This window comes from Cervus canadensis, chromosome 23 (assembly GCF_019320065.1).
Source record: "Cervus canadensis isolate Bull #8, Minnesota chromosome 23, ASM1932006v1, whole genome shotgun sequence".
In the NCBI taxonomy this organism is placed as follows: Eukaryota; Metazoa; Chordata; class Mammalia; order Artiodactyla; family Cervidae; genus Cervus; species Cervus canadensis.
Window position 1 is genome coordinate 48,097,883 of NC_057408.1, and position 20,369 is coordinate 48,118,251.

Consider the following 20,369-nt stretch of genomic DNA (forward strand, 5'->3'; position numbering starts at 1 on the left):
ACACACATATCATACATACAGAAATACCTACGGATGTCCACATGTTTCAGGAAGTAAGAGTATGTGGGCACCCACATCACTCCCCTTATGCACAGGGACAATCCCTGGGCTGGTCCCCAACACAATGCCTGCATGTCTCACTCACCAGCGGGTTGTTATCCAAAAGCTTTCGAGTCAGCCCTCTGGACTCAGAACGCATTCTCTACTGATGCAGTGTTATAAATGGCAATTAGCCCACACAGTGCCCTTTTGGCCTGCAGCGTGGCTCAACTAGCCAACAGTACCAGCAAGAGATATGGTTGCAAGAGCAACAGCTCAGAGGGTGAAAGATGGTGAAGACATAAGATGAAGCTGGGTTTCTCTTGTGGTTTCCTGGTTTGGGGCTAACCCTCCATAATATTTTAAAAGAGGTCAAGTTTGCATTATTTCCACCTCCCTCTCTGAATTTGCTTTTTCTCCTCAGGACTGCAGGAGCCTTTCTCCCAAGCTGTTTCTCCATTTCACAATTTCCTCTCTCTCTAATTCTGAACTCATAGATGCCTTTACAGCTCCCAGATTTTCCACTCCAGCTCCCATGGTGATGGCACACCAGCCCAGAGGATGGGGTGTGAGCTGAGAAGCAGGAGGAGGGGCAATGGTTTTAGAAGTGTGGATGAGCTGTTTATCAAGTAGGATCTGCCTACTCAGGAAAGTTGGGCATCCTGCTTACGATTCACTTTATAAGCGGAGGGTCGCCAAGCCAAACCACAAATCCATGCTAGAAAGAGAAGGCAATGAGTAATGTGGATAAAAAGCAACAAGACTCAGTCGGGGCTTGGCAACTGGTTGAGAGAAGGGGAGCTGGTTTAAGGCTGGGACTCTTCCCAGAAAATGGCATAATTTACAAGCTTAATCTGAGAAGAGTGTTTACAGCTATGGGAAGGTTTGATGTTTCAGTTATAGTGAAAAAGACAGGCAACATCTGTTCCTCTTCTCAGCAATCAGCTTCCAATAGCTTGTTTTGAAAGGTGGGATCTGGCAGAGCCTCTTACCACCAGCAAGAAAGATCAAAACAGAACAATCATCTTGTCATATTCCATACAAGCACATGTTCCAATGGAGGAAAAAAAAAAGACTGAAAGGAAATATACCAAAATATCCATGATGGCTTTGAGGTGAGGCTCAGTAATTTTCATCTTCCTTCTGTTTTTATGTACTTTCCAGATTTTTTTTTTTCTTTTTGAAGTGTGTTATTTGCTCAGTTCTGTCCCATTCTTTGCGACCCCATGAACTGTAGCCCGCCAGGCTCCTCTGTCCATGGGATTCTCCAAGCAAGAATACTGGAGTGGGTCGTCATTCCCTTCTCCAGGGGATCTTCCTGACCCAGGGATCAAACCCGGATCTCCTGCGTTGCAGGCAGATTCTTTACCAACTGAGCCACCAGGGTCCTTTTAATAGTTACTTATTTGGCTTCACTGGGGCTTAGTGGCCCTGAGGCATGTGGGATCTTCCCTGACCACAGATTGAACCTGCATCCCCTGCATTGGAAAGCGGATTGGATTCTTAAAACCACTGGACCATCAGGGAAGTCCCCAATTTTTAAAAATAATGATGTATCACTGAGGAAAACAAAGACCAAGTCCAGGAGCAGATGAATCCCTTGGGTTTGTGTTTGTAGGCACCGGCTAACTCCCCATGAAGAGGAGTGAGAACGCCATATAGGGGCAGATCTAGAAAGGGTGATGAAGTAGCTCTGTGACCAACAAACACATTCCCAAAGTTAACATTTAATGAGTATCTACTGTAGCCTGGCAGGGTACGCAGAGTGTTCATATGTTAATCTTCCACTTAATGTTCTCAAAACTCTGAGGTTGACATTATAGCTGATTTTACAGACAAGTAAGCCTGGGCCTAGAAAGGCTGGTTATTAATTTGCTAGGACTGAGGATCCAGCCTGAGCCAGCTCTCTCCCGTGCACTTGACGACTCCCTGGCTTGAGGGATGGATAAAGACTGTGGTTTCCCTAATGGGGCCACAAGGGACAGAGTGGACATGAGTGGGCGTCTCATCCTCACTCCCACTTTGCTGGGTTAACTCTGCTGTTAGGGATTTTATTTACTGGTACTTTGTGTAAACTTGCATTGGAAGAATGGCTTCTTCAGCTAAAAAAGAAAAAGCCTGCAAACCACAGGACTAGACAGTCTCCAAGTTCCTTCTGGCTCTAAAAGTCTATCTTGGGAGCTGAAGAGCGGTCCCTGTCACTGAGCTCACGTGAGCTGGTGTGAGCTGGCGCATTGTCCACGCCAGATGACCTTTAATGAATTAGCTGGGGGATACCTGAGGAGAAATCTCAATGCCTTATGTACAGGAAGAAATGATGCTTTTGAACTGTGGTGTTGGAGAAGATTCTTGAGAGTCCCTTGGACAGCAAGGAGATCAAACCAGTCAATTCTAAAGGAAATCAGTCCTGACTATTCACTGGCAGGACTGATGCTCAAGCTCCAATACTTCGGTCACCTGATTCGAAGAGCTGACTCAATGGAAAAGATCCTGATACTGGGAATGATTGAGGGCAGGAGGAGAATGGGGACAACAGAGGATGAGATTGTTGGATGGCCTCATCGGCTCAATGGACATGAGTCTGAGCAAATTCTGGGAGAGAGAGAAAGACAGGGAAGCCTGGCATGCTACAGTCCATGGCGTCACAAAGAGTCGGACATGACTGAGCAACAACAACAACAACAGTAAGATTATTATTGTTCTTACGGTGGCACTAGTGGTAAAGAACCCGCCTGCCAATGCAGGAGACATAAGAGATGCAGGTTCGATCTCCTCTGGAGGAGGGCACAGCAAATCCACTCCAGTATTCTTGCCTGGAGAATTCCATGGACAGAGGAGCCTGGTGGGCTACAATCCATGGAGTCACAAAGAGTCGGACATGACTGAAAGCGACTTAGCACTAATAATAGTCAGTATTCCATGAATAAGATGCATGATGGAGGTTTTGGTGTAGAGTAAGAATAAAGATCAGAGTGAGTTTAACAGGCTGGAAGTCTGACAGGTCTGTAGGGGGGTGGGTGGGGAGGGGAAGGGAAGGTCACGGTGAATGCAGAATGACCAGGCAGAGCCCACGGGAGCGGGTGGGAGAGGAGTGAATGGTCAGGGGCATAATGCCCTCTGAACGGGCAACAGTCAGGTGTCACTGTGACCAGAGGGCAACACCAGATCTGGTCTGCAGAAACCAGACCTGCCATCTCACGGTGCTCCTGTCATCCTCCACAGGGACCTGTCCTGCCCTAAATAATACCAACAGCTCCCTGATGACAAATAGTGGACGCAGTGAACAGGTGAGTGGGCGAAGGAGTCAGACTCAGGGTGAGGGGTGGAGAGGCGAAACAACACAGAGTTCCGGGATGCAGAATGAGGAGGCGGGGCTTTGCCATGTCAGAGCATCACTTAGTTCTTTTTAGAGCAAGGGAGGGGCTTGTTGATCGAGAGGTGCGTGCATTCCTCCATCTGAATCACACAGGTCTCTTCCAATACTGCTTTGCCTTAATATTTGCTGCAGCTCACTGGTCACTGTCCAGCCCCCGGTTCAAGGGCAAGGATGCAGGAATGCCACCCGTTTGTCTGATTTCTTTCTTGACCTACCTTGACGAGGCCCTGCAGGACGGGTGGGCCGCAGATTGCTCTTGCCTTATAGTATTTCAAGAGGTTTAGAAACTGCAGGCAACGTGGTAAGACACACACACACAAATAGCAACAACAAGGAAGCTTCTTGGCTGAAAAGAAAGTGAAACTTTTTCTTTCTTTCAAATTTACAAACACTGAATTGGCAAGGCAAGCTCTTTGAAATGTAAAGCATGGCCACATCACACAGAGGGTGTCAGAAGTTTTCGCCCATAGGGCTACAAAGCAAGCATGCATATACATACCCAACTTGGGTACTGTCCCGATACGGCAGCACTGAAAATATACTACAGAAGGATCTTCTGCCACTGATAAGGACTATTCTAAAAAATAAAAATAAAAAACACAAACACAAATAAACAAACTAAATGCAAAGCGTCTTAAATTAAAAAAAAAAAAATTCTATAGCAATTCAGCATTCATGGAATTCACAGCAGTATCTGCACCCTCCCGCCACCTCCTCTGACAGATGGTACTCTGTTCTGCTTGCAAAAATGCAACCTCAGGGCAGCAGAAGTACACCGCCACTCCTCATTTCAGTGTTAACACAGTGAGACCCCGGGGAGGGTCTCTAAGGAACACATGTGCATGAATCCATTTTCTGGTGGGAGGGGCTGGCTGTGGGCAGCCCGGGGCAATGGAGCTATGAGTCCAGGGTGCCCTATGCTGGGTGAACAGTCCTGCCACATTTAAACCACCAATTTCTACTTTGCAGTGAGCAATGCAAAAGCAACGGTGCCAGAAACCGTGAGCAGGAAAGACACTCAGATGCCATTGTGATCATCAGGGCTTTTCATATGCTGGCGGCGTGTTAGGTTCTGAGAATAAATTGAGGGAACAATTACATAATCAGTCTTAGCCTCCATTCCTGCTAAAAAGATACTACTGGAAACAGTTCTACATGACGCTCTTATGCAATCAAAGGCACTTAAAAAAAAAAATTAAAAAAAAAACAAAAAACCTCCCCAAAGTACTTATCTTGGCATCTGAGAATAACTTTTGCCAAAGAGGATTGCTGATGAAAAAACGGAGAAATGGTGGGAGGGATTAAAAACCAACATTCTTCAGCATGATGGTAACACACATCAGATATGGAGCTTACTGAGTTTGATTATCTTTTCCTTCAATAATCACTATCAGGGAATAAAGCAGTAGTACTCAAGGTTTGGGTATTTTGACCTTGTTTTAAAACTATGATATTCAATTGCCTACATGCCCAGAATTAAGTCAGGTTCCCTGGCATGGGGTTTCCCTGGTGGCTTAGATGGTAAAGAATCTGCCTGCAATGCAAGAGACCCAGGTTCAATCCCTGGGTCAAGAAGATCCTCTGGAGAACAGAATGGCAACCCACTCTAGTATTCTTGTCTGGAGAATCCCATGGACAGAGGAGCTTCGTGGGTTACAGTCCACAGGGTCGCAAAGAGTCCGACATGACTGAGTGACTAACACTTTGATACTTTTCCTGGCAAGGCAGGTTCCCAGGCCCTTTGTTTTCTGGCTCTTTCTGCCTCTCTGGTCGCAACACACACAATATTTTCCCCTGCACTTTACCACTCATCCATGATAGAAGCACTTGCAGTACACTCGCTGTTTTGCATGCATGTGGGTGGGATCTTAGTTCCCCAACCAGGGATTGAACCTGTGCCCTCTGCACTGGAAGTACTGAGTCTTAACCACTGGTCTGTCAGGGAAGTCCCACCTTCATCTTTTAAAAAATCCCTGCTGTTTCATATCTCCATCCTTTGCATGCTATTTCTTCTGACTGTTGTGTCTTACTAAGTACTCTGGGCGACTCCTATTTAGTCTTCAAAACCCAGTTCACAAGTAACCTCCCCAGGAAGAATTTCCTCCCCTTTCACTGAGTTACTCTTTCCCTTTATGGTGCGGCCCCCACTCTTGCTTTTATTTCCAGGAACATCCTGATCGCAAAGTGCTGCTAAACATTTGCTGCCCGCTTCTTCTCCATACATGACAGTTGCTCCAGAAACACAGCCTGGGCAAGGCGGTACTTCAGAGCAGCCCCTGAGTGCCCATCACTGGGAAGGCAGGACCAAAGCTCCAACCTCAGCCTCAAATGCCAGCTCTGTCACCTTCCTGCGACCTCAGGCAGCTCACTCATTCTATAGTTTCCTCATCCAAAACCATGGAACAAAAATCAGTAGCCATCTCACTGGAATGGTGTAAAGAGTAAATGAGTTCCCATATTGTAAAGCCTATAGAACAGGGCCAGACAAGTAACACGAGCTCAATAAATACTCACTATTTTTACCAGGAGCTGCCTTCTTGGGTTGAGGTAAGTTTTCTCAACAGTCTGCGGATTCAGACCCTAAAATAATACAGGCCTGCTAAAGGCAAAAGGTCGAGAAAGGACAGCTGAAGGCCAACACACGCAGCCTCACAAAGGTGAACAGGGACACAGAGGTCCGTCTCTCCTCTCTCCAGGGAGATGTTTCTCATCAGATATCACAGACTCAAAGCCTAGCTTCAGCTCCGAGAACAGAGCCCAGAAAGCTTACTCAGGCAGACTGAATGCACACCTATTAAGTGTCAATTAGGTGCCTGCATGCTGAGTCGCTCAGTCATGTCTGACTCTTTGCGACCCCATGGACTGCAGCTCACCAGGCTCCTCTGTCCATGGGATTCTCCAGGCAAGAATACTGGAGTGGGTTTGCTGTGCCCTCCTCCAGGGGATCTTCCTGGTTCAGGGGTTGAACCTGCATATCCTGCATCGGCAAGCGGATTCTTTACCACTAGTGCCACCTGGAAAGCCTGTCAATTAGGTGGTGGTGATTTAGTCGCTAAGTCGTGTCCCACTCTTATGACCCCATAGACTGTAGCCTGCCAGGATCCTCTGTCTATGGGCATTCTCCAGGCAAGAACACTGGAGTGGGTTGCCATTTCCTTCTCCAGGGGGTCTTCCCGACCCAAGAATCAAACCTGGGTCTCCTGCACTGCAGGCAGATTCTCTACTGACTGAGCTATGAGGGAAGTCAATTAGGTATCAGATCCTAAATGCTTTAACTGATGAGGAATGAATGAGTCAGTGACAGAACCAATGCATTAGCTTGTGTGACTGGGGATTTGAACCATGCACTTTATCATCCCGGGCCTCAATGCCTTGCTCTTCTCTAAGACTTACTAGAAAAATCTGCTCCTGCGGGTTTGACCAGGCACCCACGGATGCTTTCATCAAAGATGTTCTAGGGCAGCTTTCCAGACTGGCCCTCAGGTCACCAGGAGGAGTGTGGGGTGGGGCCAGAGGGTGAGCGATCACAACAGCCCTGATCACAACCGCACAGGAGGAGCAGGAGCCCCAGGCGGCTCCTGCCCCCACTCCCCTCAGCCTGGGCCCCTTTCTCGATGGAAGGATAGGGGTTCTCCACACACCGCCAGTGGGGGTATGCACCCAGGCAGGGGGAAAGCCCGAGTCCCTTGTGACCCTTCCACATACGGAGGAAAGCATGTGTTGCACAAACTCAACAGGCTTAGTCAGTGGTCCTGCACTTCCTTCATTACTCACTACTGATGTGGCCTTTCTTCCCACACACAGAGACTGCTTGGACATTTTTTGAAAATTCATTTGTAACTGAAGGATAACCGCTTTACCACGTTGTGTTGGTTTCTGCCAAACATCAGCATGAATCAACCACAGGTATACGCATGTCCCTGATGTGTCCATCTGAGGCGAAGAACTGATGCATTTGAAAAGACCCTGATGCTGGGAAAGATTGAAGGTGGGAGGAGAAGCAGACAACAGAAGATGGTTGGATAGCATCACTGACTGGATGGACATGAGTTTGAGTAAGCTCCGGGAGTTGCTGATGGACAGGGAAGCCTGGGGGGCTGCAGTCCACGGGTTCCCAAAGAGTCAAACACAACTGAGCGGCTGAACTGAACTGATACACATGTCCCCTCCCCCTTGAAGCTCCCTCCCACCTCCACTGCATCCCAACCCTCCAGGTCATCACGAAGCACCGGGCTGAGCTCCCTGCACCACACAGCAGCTTCCCACTAGCTAGTTATTTTATACATGGAAGCTACTCTCTCAATTCGTCCCATCCTCTCCTTACCCTGCAGTGTCCATAGGTCTGTTCTCTATGTCTGCATCTCTATTCCTGCCCTGCAAATAAGTCCATCAGTACCATTTTTCTAGAATTTTTGGACATTTTTAATAGAATAAGAAAATGTGCTTAGTCGCTCAGTCATGCCTGACTCTTTGCAACCCCATGGACTGCAGCCTGCCAGGCTTCTCTGTCCATGGGATTCACTAGGCAAGAATACTGGAGTGGGTTGCCATGCCCTCCTCCAGGGGATCTTCCCAAACCAAGAATCGAACCCAGTCTCCTGCAGATTCTTTACTGTCTCAACAACCAGGGAAGCCTGAACAAGAAAATCAGAGACTATAAATGTAAACCTTCTTTCCAAAGTTTCAACCGGGATGTGCCCATAGCTAAATGGAACATTAATTCAATCTCACACTACTGCTGTGTGATCCTCACTTCGAGGTGCAGGAGAGGCTGGCAGTATGGATCCCATTCAGAAAAAAACTATTATTCTAATGCCCTGGTCTAGTCTAGCTCCTACAAGGTGATTGTTTCACATCAATTACAGGAGGGTTGGTCCTCCTCTGGTTGGCCATTCTTGAGCAGCTGGAGGAGAGGGCAGGAAGGAAGGAAAGAAAGAAGACAACATCTTGGGGCACCTTCTTTCCATTCTTGGGTCCAACTACCCCTAGATGGCCACTCTTGGCAGGGACCAGAGGAGAAATCCAGAGTAGAGACCTGCACGGCACCCTGCAACAGCTCTGCAACTCTTCACGCCCTGGAGAGCTGAAAGGAGCAGGTAGAGCTCCCAAGAACACATCCTACGTGTTTCCCAAAACATCTTTGGAGTCAAGGCGGGACTTGAGGTCTTCGCCAGAGCACACAAGTATCAACAAGTGGCCAGCTCTTGACAGTTTCTTGCTCTAGTGACTTCAAATGGCATGGGTCTCAAGATGGGTCCCATGTGACCAACTGCTGTATCTAGAACCTGGAGGGCTCACATGAATTTGCAGCTTTGTTCTTTACAAGCATCAGGGCAATGTCCATCATAACTGAGATGCTCACAAAGAAAGTCAGATTTGTTTGCCTCCTTTGAGTGCATTTGTGAAAAAATTAAATCACATGCCAGTTGTCTGGAATGATGTTAAGACAGCCAAACTCCATTTCCAACGGGCTTTGGAAATTCACCATGTTTTCCCCTCCACCACTACAGTTATCTTCTTTTGGGCCCAAATGTCATGCAACAAGCCCACAGAATTTTCCATCTGTAACATATAACACTTGGAGTCAGGATGACCAAAAAGCATTACACAAAAGATTAGGACTTCAAAAGAGGGATTAACTCTGGGGAGATGGGTCTTTAAGGAATTAAAGATCACATTTCCATACAAACATCTGCTGGAGGGGAAAAAAAATAGCAAGCGGAAAAGTTCCCCAGGGCTGCAGCTCATGCGGGCAGAGTTCCCTCTGGACAAACCATGTTTTCTGAGCCCTTAGGAAACATTGCGTGTGCTCGGCTGCTGGAACACCGTCTGATCTTCTTCTTTATGTAGCTCTATTTCCGGGCTTAGGAAAGTGTTTCTGGTATGAGGGAATTTACAGCTTCAGACCACAAAGCTTCCAAAGGCATGTTTTGCCTGTGAGATGCTGGAGCCCTCAGAAACAGCATGGAGATGCATCAGGGTCACCACAGCTGATCCAGGACTGTAGACCACTTTCGCTGCATCTGCTTTCAAAGTGTCTGACCAGGCAACGTCTAACTCCACCCAAGATCCTTAAGTGTTCTCTCGTATGCCAAAAACTGGCTTCTTGTTCTATTTCCAGCCCCCTGGGGAGTCTCTGTTGGCTGTGAGAAGTTTTGATCTCTTCCAGGTGGAATATTCCATGATAGCAATGGTATTCACTTAAGGACATTAAAAACAGGCAACCAACTTTGAAAGTTTAAAGCAAAGAAAATCACGTTTGCAACAGCGGTGGGTGAGCACAGTGATACATGAACACAGCCCGGGGTGCCCACTGCCCAGGGGTCCATGGTGGGTACTGGACACCGTGTAGAAGCACATGCTCAAATTCTGTATTTCACTCTCTACAGGCCAAGGAAGCAACAGAGAACACACTTAAAAATGCTGGTGTTGTGGACTGAACCGCGTTCCCCCAAAAGACATATTCAGGTCTTAATCCCTGCGGCTGTGGCTTTATTTGGAAAAGGTCTCTGCAGACGTGATCAGTTGGTATGAGGTCATACTGGATTGCACTTCTCGGGTAATGTCAGTGGTAAAGAATCCGCCCACCAGTGTAGGAGATGCAAGAGATTCGGGTTAGAACCCTGGTTGGGAAGATCCCCTGGGGGAGGAAATGGCAACCCATCTGGGTTCTTGCTGAGAAATCCTATGACAGTGGAGCCTGGTGGGCTTCAGTCCATGGTGTTGCAGATCAGACACTACTGATGGATTGAGCAGACACACAAGGCTGAGAGGAGGAGCAGAAGACCCAGTGGAGGAACAAAATGTGCAGTGAAACTCTCTTCACTGACTTCCCTTGCTTGCTGCACCATGGTCTCCAACTCCCCGCTGTAAATCACTTTAACCAATGACCACGGCACGCCCAAAGCTCAGGCTGGTAGGCTGCTCTCTAGAGCACTGTGTGAACAGTGATAGCGTGAGGTCAATGTCACCCCTCACTCTGCTCAGGAGCCTCAACACACAGAAGGACCTGGCATCACACACCTGTGGAATGGCTGATCGCCAACGTGCCTGAAATGAAATCCGAGGTATTTAAACCATTTAAGTTAGGACTTCCCTGGTGGTCCAGTGGTTAAGGCTCTGAGCTTCCAAGGCAGGGGAAATTGGTTTGATCCCTGATCAGGGAACTAAGATCTCACATACTTGTGTGGCCAAAAGTGAAAACTACGTACGTCATTTTGTGAGTATTTTTGCCCACTGTTTACTGACCTCTTCCCCTTAACCAAGCAGTTACTGTGAATAATTTAGCAGAGCTGGACCTGGGGCTCGGGGGGGCCTGGGGCAGTTACGACGGCGATGGTGACTGAGCCGTGGCTGGGTGAGCACCCCCAGGGCTGGGAATGCAGTGAGGAGAGGGGATGGGAGAGAGGAAGTGACAGAGCCCGTGAGACTGCAGCGAGACTAAGGGAGCGTGTGAGTCCGCCGAGGCTGCTGTAACAAGCAGCCCGTGTGCCCTGCTCCTTGGCTGTGGCTGAAATCAATCATCTCATGGCTGTGGAGACCAAGGCTCCCCTGAGGGCAGGATCTGTCCCAGCTTCTGAGAGCTCCTTGTCTTGGGGCAGCAGGACAGGAGCCCTCACAAGGCCGCGTGTGCAAGTGTGTCCCCAAGGGTCCCCCTTTAATAAGGACACCAGTCATTAGACGAGGGGCCCACCTTCCCCCAGCACAATCTCTTCTTAACTCATTACATCTGCCACGACTCTATTTCCAAATAAGGTCGAATTCTGAGGTACAGAGGGTTGGGGCTCAGCATAAGAATTTTGGGGGGACATCATCCAGCCCAAGAGAATGATAGGAGGAAGGCCAGCTGAGTGCGGTGGTACAGAAGTCCCCTCTGGGGCCTTCTCATCCTTGCTCTTCCAGGACAGCACTGGCATCCAAATCCTGGGTGTGGTTTGGGCCTCCCACCAGCCCTAATGATGGTTTCCCTTTCAGACGGCCGGGTACCACTGGTGGAGACCAAGGTCTGGTCTCTCCCAGGTTCCCAGGCCCTCTCATCAAGCAATGTTGAGACAGAATTACCAAGAGAAGACCCTTTGCAACCCCTTACACTGTTTTTTTTTCTGTGACTCACTTTATTTCCTGTAAATCAAACTGGTTAGAAAGAAGCAACAAGCATTGTCAGGCTGAGCACTTTTCAGCAAGGTATTAATACATCTGCTCAGGAGAACCACGGTTGCTTACATTTGAAAATCATTTTCTCAAAAGCCTCAGGCAGAGTCACAGAAAAAGCCAGCATACCTGCTGTGCTTCTTAAAGAGGTATGGATAGGGACTTCCCTGGCGGTCCAGTGGTTAAGACTCTTGGGCTTCCAATGCAGGGGGCACGGGTTTGATCCCTGGTCAGGGAACTAAGAGCCCACATGCTTCAAGGCATGGCCAGAAAACAAAACAAAACACTTAATTAATGAAACAAACAAACAAGAAATATGGATAATAAGACTGTAATAAACCCTGCATGCAGTGCTGAGCCAGTGCCAGCCCCAGCTGGTCCCTGGTGGCTATGGTCCGGCTTCTCCTTCCTCCAGTGGCTCAGAGAACCAGGGAAGAAGCAGAGGAAAATCAATGGATCAGTTTGAGAGCAGCTCTGGGAGACACTGGTGGCAGAAGAGGCTCGGCCCAGGAAGTCTCAGTGAGGTCTGGAGGTTACTAAAGGCTTCCTCAGGGCTTCCCTGGCGGCTCAGTGGTAAAGAATCTGCCTGCAATGCAGGAGACCTGGGTTCGATCCCTGGGTCAGGAAGGTCCCCTGGGGAGGGCATGGCAACCCACTTCAGTATTCTTGCCTGGAGAATCCCATGGACAGAGGAGCCTCGAGGGCTACAGTCCATTGGGTTGCAAAGAGTCAGACATGACTGAGTGACTAACCCTTGCTTCCACTTCCTTCAAGTCTATCCACTCAATGTCCTTTAGGTCTGAGGTTTTGCTGACAATTGGTTATAAACACAGATGACGACACTGATAAAGATGCTTCTCTTCCAGCCTACTGCTGCCGGGGGATGGAGGGGTCTAGTCTTTTAATAAAAAACAAAAGTTTTGGGAGGAGAAAAGCGTGCTAGGGAAGAAGCAGACATTTCACGGAGTCTCACAAAAGATGCCACGCATCTATCGAATCAGAAGGCTTTGTTTCAGGGAGAAAAGGCGATGATGACATATTTCTGCTTTCTAGAAGGCCCGTTCAGAGCTGGTGACTAGCTGTTTTGTTTTTTGAAATGTGCTACTTCCTCCAACACATCTTTCAAACTAAACGAAGCTGACAGATCGGAACTGATGAGATGACAAACAAGGTTTTAATTTAGTTATTACCCATTCGCCTAGTTTCCTCCACAATTTTCAGTATAAAATGAGAAGTGACAACTTGACTTCACTTACTGCACTTTTTTTTTTTTAACATCTTACTTTACAAAGCAGATGAAAGGTGTTGGAATCTTTCATATTTTTGTTTTTCCTACTGAGTTCGCACTTTAGAGAGACTACCCTCTGGCACACATCTCTGTCCACTATCTCAAATCTTTTTAAGTCTCTTGAAAATTTCTGTCAACGGACGAGACAGACCAGTCCATGCACTGCAAAAAAGTATTTCTTTGCCTGTGCAGAAGGCAATGATTCCCACGGCAGACCCAGGAAGGAAGCACTTCCAGTGCATGTGGCAGCCATCGACTGTGTTCAAGGCAGACATTAAAAAACCAGGTGACTTCAAAAGGATGTGAAATGATGTTTGGGGGAGGGTGATGCCCACTTGAAGCCATGGCTCTTGTCTCCCATGGCTCTCAAACATTTTGAGTCCTGAGACTGGAAGCACCCAGAGGAGAGGTCCTGTCCTAACAGGACCATGAGGGTCACTGGACAGGAACGTGTCTTTGGCCGGTGGCTGGTCATCAGTCTTCATGCTCACCTTCCATTCTGATGACCCAGCTCCACCTGGCCAGCAGTCAGCTCCCTGTTGGCACCCGCTGGCCTCATAATGTCTGTCATTTTCAAGGGTGTCTCCTCCTGGAGGGCCGAGCTCTGTCTTCACTTCCAGTTAACGTCCTCATGCAGATGACAGTGGATACTGACTGGCTCTTCTCTACTAACTAAACGGCAGCTCCCAGTCCCCACTGACCATCCTCAGAATGTTCAAGGGTCCCCTCCAGACGCCAGGACACAAGGCCCTGGACTCCTTTCTACCACAACAAATAGTTTGCTCACACATGTGTGAACAGTTTCTTTGAAGACTTCATGTCATTGCTGGAGAAGGACATGCCAACCCACTCCAGAATTCTTGCCCAGAAAGTCCCATGGACAGAGGAGCCTGGTGGGCTACAGCTCATGGGGTTGCAGGGCTGGGCACAGCTGAGCACACATGCGCTGTGCAGACGTGGGATCTTAGTTTCCCAGCCAGGGATCGAACCCTCGTCTTTTGCATTGGAAGCATGGAGTCTTAATCACTGGACCCTCGGGCAAGTCTCCCTTTGAGTTCTTTAATGACCATCTCCAGGCTTCTCAGCAAAGCCTCCTTCCTCCCAACATGGCAGGAACTTGAGTCGAGGGGCTTCAACACTGGGCTGCAAGAAGCAGTACGTGTGGTGTTGTGTGTGTGCCCTGCACGCCTGAGGTGGGGGATCAGAGACCCCCCCCCCACCCCAGCCATCTTCCAGTCCCTCTCTCCTTAGAGCACACCCAGGCCCCCTGGTACCCAGCACCGCTGCCCTGAGCTCAGCCCTGCCCCCGGCCGCCTTCAGCAGGACGTGCTCTGCCTGCTGCCCGGCTGTGGTGGGGACCTCTCTTCGCCCTTCTCAAAAGGCTGGGTCTTCTCCTCCCACTCATCAGCTCTTGACCACAATTTCCTTCTGTCACCTCTGAAATTCTAGGCTCTTCCTGGTGTCCTCCTGAGTTCTTCCTTTCATCTATCTAAGAATGGTCCATCCCTGCTAAAGGATCTATCTCCAGCCCTTTTATCTTCGCTGGCACATAAAAAGCAGTTCTCACCTGGACAGGTAGGACTGGCTGTCATCACAGCCTATAGCCAGTGCTGAGGGCTCGATTTTCTGCCCGAAATTCCAGTTCTTAGATCTTCAGATGAGCTAAAAGTCCTTCCTGGTTCTGTCTGAAAATTCCCCAGTGAGACTACCAGCAACTGCATGCTTTCTGGGCTATTTCTGTTGTTCCTGGGTCGAAAGTGTGCCAGGAAAGGCATCTTCCGAATACACTAGACACTGGTGATCCCATTAGTCCAAATCTTTTAACTACATCCCTTCACTGCTTCCCTGGTGGCTCAGACAGTAAAGAATCTGCCTGCAGTGCCGCAGACCCAGGTTCGATCCTTGGGTTGGGAAGACCCCTTGGAGAAGGGAATGGCTACCCACTCCAATATTCTTGCTTGGAGAATTCCATGACAGAGGAGCCTGGTGGGCTACAGTCCATGGGGTTGCAAAGAGTCAGACACAACTGAGCAACTAATACAACACTCACTGCAAACCATGCCAGGTGATTATCTGACTCTGTATCCTCAACAGCATTGAAAAGTGGGGAATACTATCAATTTGGCCCACTTTTTGGCTTTGTCATTGATTTTATTTAGGAACTCATGGTTTTATATGTTTGTTTATGGTTCAAGAGATTATGAACAAAAACACCAACATAAATTAATGATGAGTAATTTATACTAAAAACGGTAAAAGTAAGGTTCGGATTCAGTAAGTAAAAGACACAATAGAAAAGAAAAACACGGTGGTTAAATGCATAAGGCACAGTAATTGTGACGGTGACAGTCAGGGTGAGAGAAAGAAACCCAGAGTGTATTCTATTTCACAGATGACAGTTGGGTTCATTTTAACTAAAAGCTTTGTACTTAAAATAGGAATACATACTGACTACTTAAAAATTATTTGACGGGAGAATTCAATCGTGCCATTCTGAAATTGTTGAATAGCTATAAAATTATGTTCTCTATTCAAGAGAGGTTTAAAAACTTCAAGAAAAGAAGTCTTTACAAACTGTAATTGTTAGTGTTAGTTATTCAGGTTGTACAGTGTATTTTACACTAAATTATAGTGATGCTGGGCCTTAATCATGCCATGAGTCTAAGCTTTTAGCAATTTTCATTTGTTATAGATTAGAAAAAATTAGTGGGGCCCATATGAGCTTCTGAATATCAGGAGATTAAATGAAATGGTCTTGTGGCAGGAACTCCACTCTGGGACGTGTCTCTAGCTTCGATCTAGGTCACAGATCAGAGAGGAGGAGCCACCCCCAGGGAACAGAGCTGCAGGGATCCCAAGGGGTCTTAGAGCCCTATTCCCAGCACTACCGTGAGGCTACCATTAATGAGCTTCACCATTCAATCATAATCAATGCTGGCAACAAGGATTCATGTCCACTTGTCACCAGGACAGTTTTAATACCAAGATCATATTGCAAATTCTTTCGATTGCAAGGAGATCAAACCGGTCAATCCTAAAGGAAACCAACCCTGAATATTCATTGGAAGGACTGATGCTGAAACTGAAGTTCCAATACTCTGGCCACCTGATGCAAAGAGCTGACTCATTAGAAAAGGGCCTGATGCTAGGAAAGATTGAAGGCAGGAGTAGAAGGGGATGACAGAGGATAAGACAGTTGGATGGCATCACTAACTCAATGGACGTGAGTTTGAGGAACCTCCGGGAAATGTTAAAGGACAGGGAAACCCAGAGTGCTACAGTCCATGGGGTCGCAAAGAGTCGGACACGACCGAGCGACTGAACAACAACATATACATATTAACCATAATTTTCATTTAATAGCGCTTTCCCAAAAAGCAACTCTTTGCTGGAGAAACACATGCTCCCAGACGTCAGCTGGCCCAGGAGTCTGAACTGGCGCCCGGGACGAATCTGCTGGCAAAATCAGGATCCTCCTCTCTTAATGAACATCATCAGAGACAGAGAGCCAAACCCGACTTTAGGCCCAAGATCTAGCAGGATGTTTACTGACCAGAGCACAGAGCCTTGGTGAAAGTAGAAAACAAAACCCAACAAAGCAGAAAAAGAAATGCCGACAAATCCTTACAAAAAAAACTCAACTGTTTTTCTGTTCAAAGTTTCCTAATAAAAATATATTTCAGTACTATTGAAAATTCAGTTTTAGTCTAAAAAAACCAAGCCTTGGGTTACCATTAGAGACCAGCATTTTCTACAGACTTCTTTGCATGATTCTGGTGGGAGAGGGGTGGAAAGAATCGTCTGTTTGGGAAGGTTACATGACATCATGTTCATTTTTACAGTGGGCTTCACTCCGTGAGGTTTGGCCATGCAAAACATCCCGCCTTTTCTTCCCTAAGGGACCAGCCCCCTCCCAAAGCTTCTGTTAGTACGGTACCTGCCATTCCTGGTATCATGCTGCCGCATATTCTTGATAAAATGAATCTTCTTAAAGTTCTTTGGTCTGGGCGAACCTGAGAGAGTCCGACATCTGAAAAATAGAGCCATTTCAAAAACACAGTCAGTTGGTCTCGGATAGCTGAGACATTTCCACACAAAGATAGGAAGGAAAGACCAGACAAATGGTTTGAGTCACCCCAAGGATAACGAGGACCTTGTGGCTGGAAGCGAGGAAGCTTAAAAAAACAAACAAACAAAAAAAAACCACCCAACAGACAGACAACTTCCTTGATAATACTGATAAGAATTTATATGGCTCTGAAGAGCCAGCTAATGAAAACTATTGTCCTCAATTGCAATAACATAACCTACATGGATTCCAAAGATATTATTCATTCCTGTCATCTTAAAAAAGAATCTTCCCGTATCAACACGGGTATCGGGAACGGAAAACTGCAAATTCAACAAATTCAGAGGCAGGAAAAAACACTGGCAAATTCAGTTTAAAAACAACCCTGAATCATTTTTCTTCTATAGCAGGACTCTGGCTTGAATCACCTGGACTATTGCCTCAACACTCAACTTGGCTATGCTTGGAAGTCACAGCTTTACTTTGAATGAGAATCAGAGACCTGGCTAGTGGCTGTTTGTTTTTGTTTTTTTAGATAAATTTTAAATAAATATTTGTTGAACAAATTGACTTGGATTCTAATTAATTTTCCCTAGAATATATGACATGTGCGTGCACTGCAGGAATAAGAGAACAGAAAGGTTTTATTTGTGTATATTTTTTCAAAGTTACCTGGCAAAACTCTAAGACACATAACTGCAACAACAGCTAGGATAAAAAGCAAAATCCCAACAAATGAGAATCTGAAGTTTGGACTTGTCTTGAGAAAGGGAGCAACGTCCTCTCTAGTTGGATTTTTGCTGCCAAAATTTTTTGTTTACTTAAACCTTTCTGACCATGGACCCCGAAGGCTGGTTTCTGGGATCACGTCAGATGTGGGTCCCAAGAAGTGGTGCCCAGGTTCTCAAAGCCACAGTGAATGTCTGAGCTGGGCTGTAACCTGAGTTCAGTCAATTCTGAACCTGGAGGCTTCAGGTAAGAGAGCAGCAAGGTGACCCAAGGAGGAGGTAAAGCTGAGGGCAGTGGGGTGTGAGGGCCCTTTGTGGGGCAGAGGATTAAGGAATGTTCAGAGTCACACACCTGCCCCTCAGCTCTGATCTCTACTCTCCCCCAGGGGCCTGAAGGGGCTTCTCAAGTGGCACTAATGGTAAAGAACCCTCCTGTCAATACAGGAGACATTAAGAGACGTGGGTTCGATCCCTGGGTTGGGAAGATCCCCTGGAGAAGGGAATGGCTACCCACTCCAGTATTCTTGCCTGGAGAATTCCAGGGACAGAGGATCCTGGCAGGCTACAGCCCAGGGGGTCGCAAAGAGTTGGACACGACAGAAGCGACATGGCACGCACGCAGGTAGGGGCCTGAAGGGAAATTAGGGGACGGCCCTGGTCTAGACCTCGGGGTGTACATTCCCCTGAAACCCCCTTATCCGCCCTCCAGTAAGGGCCAGTCTTCCTAGAAGCCCCTTCTTAGGGAGCACTGAAGATTATTTATTTTTTCCTCATAGAAAACAGCACCTTAAAATAGAATTTATCTTGAAAAAAATACAGTGAAGTGAATGAGTGGTCAAAGCAATGACATGGTAGCAGGTATCTGGTGACTTTCATTAGGAAAGGGGGTTTCCTGGGCATTGGGTCTAGAGGCAGGAAGACCCCTGCCAGTCATGTCCACGTCACCGGAGTGAAGTGTCCACAGCTCATGGCCACACCTCGAGTGGCCCTGCCAGCATCCACTCCAACTCACTACCAATCCTAGTGACCTATCAGTAGTAATATTCCCTGGAGCTCTTGTGAGAATTACATGTGAAGATTTCTGTCAGAGCTTCATACACTGTCAAGTGACATGTTCGAATACACAAGTTCATGTCCAAACATATGTGTGTGTATGTTAGTCGTTCAGTTGTGTCTGACTCTTTGGAATCCCCATGAACTGTAGCCCACCAGGCTCTTCTGTCTATGGAAATCTCCAGGCAAAATACTGGAGTGGGTAGCCATTCCCTTCTCTAGAGGATCTTCCCAACCCAGGGCTTGAACCCGGGTCTTTGCAATTGAAGGTGAACTCCTCATAGTCTCAGCAATCAGGGAAACCCACTCTGTGGGACCCCGTGGACTATAGCCTGTCAGGCTCCTCTGTCCACAGAATTCTCTAGTCAAGACTACTCAAGTGGGTAACCATTCCCTGCTCCAGGGGATCTTCTTGACCCAGGGATTGAACCCAGGTCTCCTGCATTGTAGGTGGATTCTTTACTGTCTGAGCTACCAGGGAAGGCCCATATGTACACACATGTAAATATTCATATACACATTTCAAGTGTTGTGATTATTATTAAAACTTTTACCTACAAAGGGTGCATATTTTGTTACTATTTGCCTCCTATATTCTTAAACTGCAGCCCTGGGACTGCCCTGGTGGTCCAGTGATTAAGGCTCTGAGCTTCCAATGCATGAGGTGTGGGGGATCTGATCCCTGCTTGGGGAACTAAGATCCCACCTGCTGTGTGATGTGGCCAAAAAAGTATTAAAAAAAAAAAAAAAGAAAAAAGAAAACCTGCGGCCTTGGTTAAGGGTCCTGATTTCTTGGTTTTAAATAGATTCTTGTAAAGACAGCAGTGCCCTGCCTGAGGGCATTCTATAGATGCTTCCTGTGGACCTCAGGAAGGGTTTGAATCAGGAAAGACACTCACGTCCCCCTCCCCACTCTGAGCTTCCAAACCCAGATCCAGCCTTCCTGGGGTCCAAGGAGCTACAGCCTCACTCTGCCTTCTTGAGGCTGCACTCAGAAGCAGACCCAACACCTTGAAGGGTCTCAGTTCTACCCCTAGAATGACTGTTAGAGTCTGCAGGCCACTTAAGGTCCACCACTGTCTCTCTAACACATGGCAGAAAGTTCTAGAAATATGTAGTCACTGGAGAGAGGAGGATCCTTGAAGGCATAAATGCGTGCTTCCACTGGTTTCTGGACAGGAGTTCAGGAGCATCCTTACATGCTTACCTTGTGCCCCCCCGCCACTGCCCCCAACCAAATGCAGAGTTTCCAGGCCCCCAGGTCTAGATGAGGGCAGTGGGCTGAGAGCTGGACTGTGACGACGCCCTCCTATGACTCCGAGCTGCTCCCAGTCTCCATGCCTGCTGAAAGAGGTGCTATTACCCTCTTTCAGCCTTCAGCTGGAGCCAGAAGTTGGCAAAAGGGCACAGGTGTGTGTCGGCACTGGTAATTACTGAATGGTACAGCAGACGGCACCTCTCAACCCAGACAGGCTGGAGACCAGGGCCGGGGGTGATGGCTGCCACACCTGCGGTAGCCGAACAAAGGTTTTACTGGACACCTAACAGACAGCCTAGGTTCTTATTTCTGGGAGACCAAGTAACCACCAGACAATGTGGAAAACCCCCATCTAAAGGCTCTCACGGTTAAGGCTCAAGTCTTGGAGTTCAAGGTGGATACGAGAA

General features: G+C 47.6%; 1 protein-coding gene across 2 annotated transcripts in view; it reads right to left on the bottom strand.

The window, feature by feature from the left end:
* CABLES1 (Cdk5 and Abl enzyme substrate 1) overlaps positions 1-20,369 on the bottom strand; it is a 99,826-nt gene that overhangs the window by 30,158 nt on the left and 49,299 nt on the right. Inside the window, exons 3-4 of one of the 2 annotated variants that reach the window (XM_043444067.1) lie at positions 16,792-16,884; positions 3,915-3,992 (exon numbers count right to left, since the gene is read on the bottom strand). In XM_043444067.1, coding sequence (XP_043300002.1) covers positions 3,915-3,992; positions 16,792-16,884 — 171 coding nt within the window. The remainder of the gene's footprint in view (positions 1-3,914; positions 3,993-16,791; positions 16,885-20,369) is intronic. The other variant, XM_043444068.1, reaches the window with a different exon arrangement.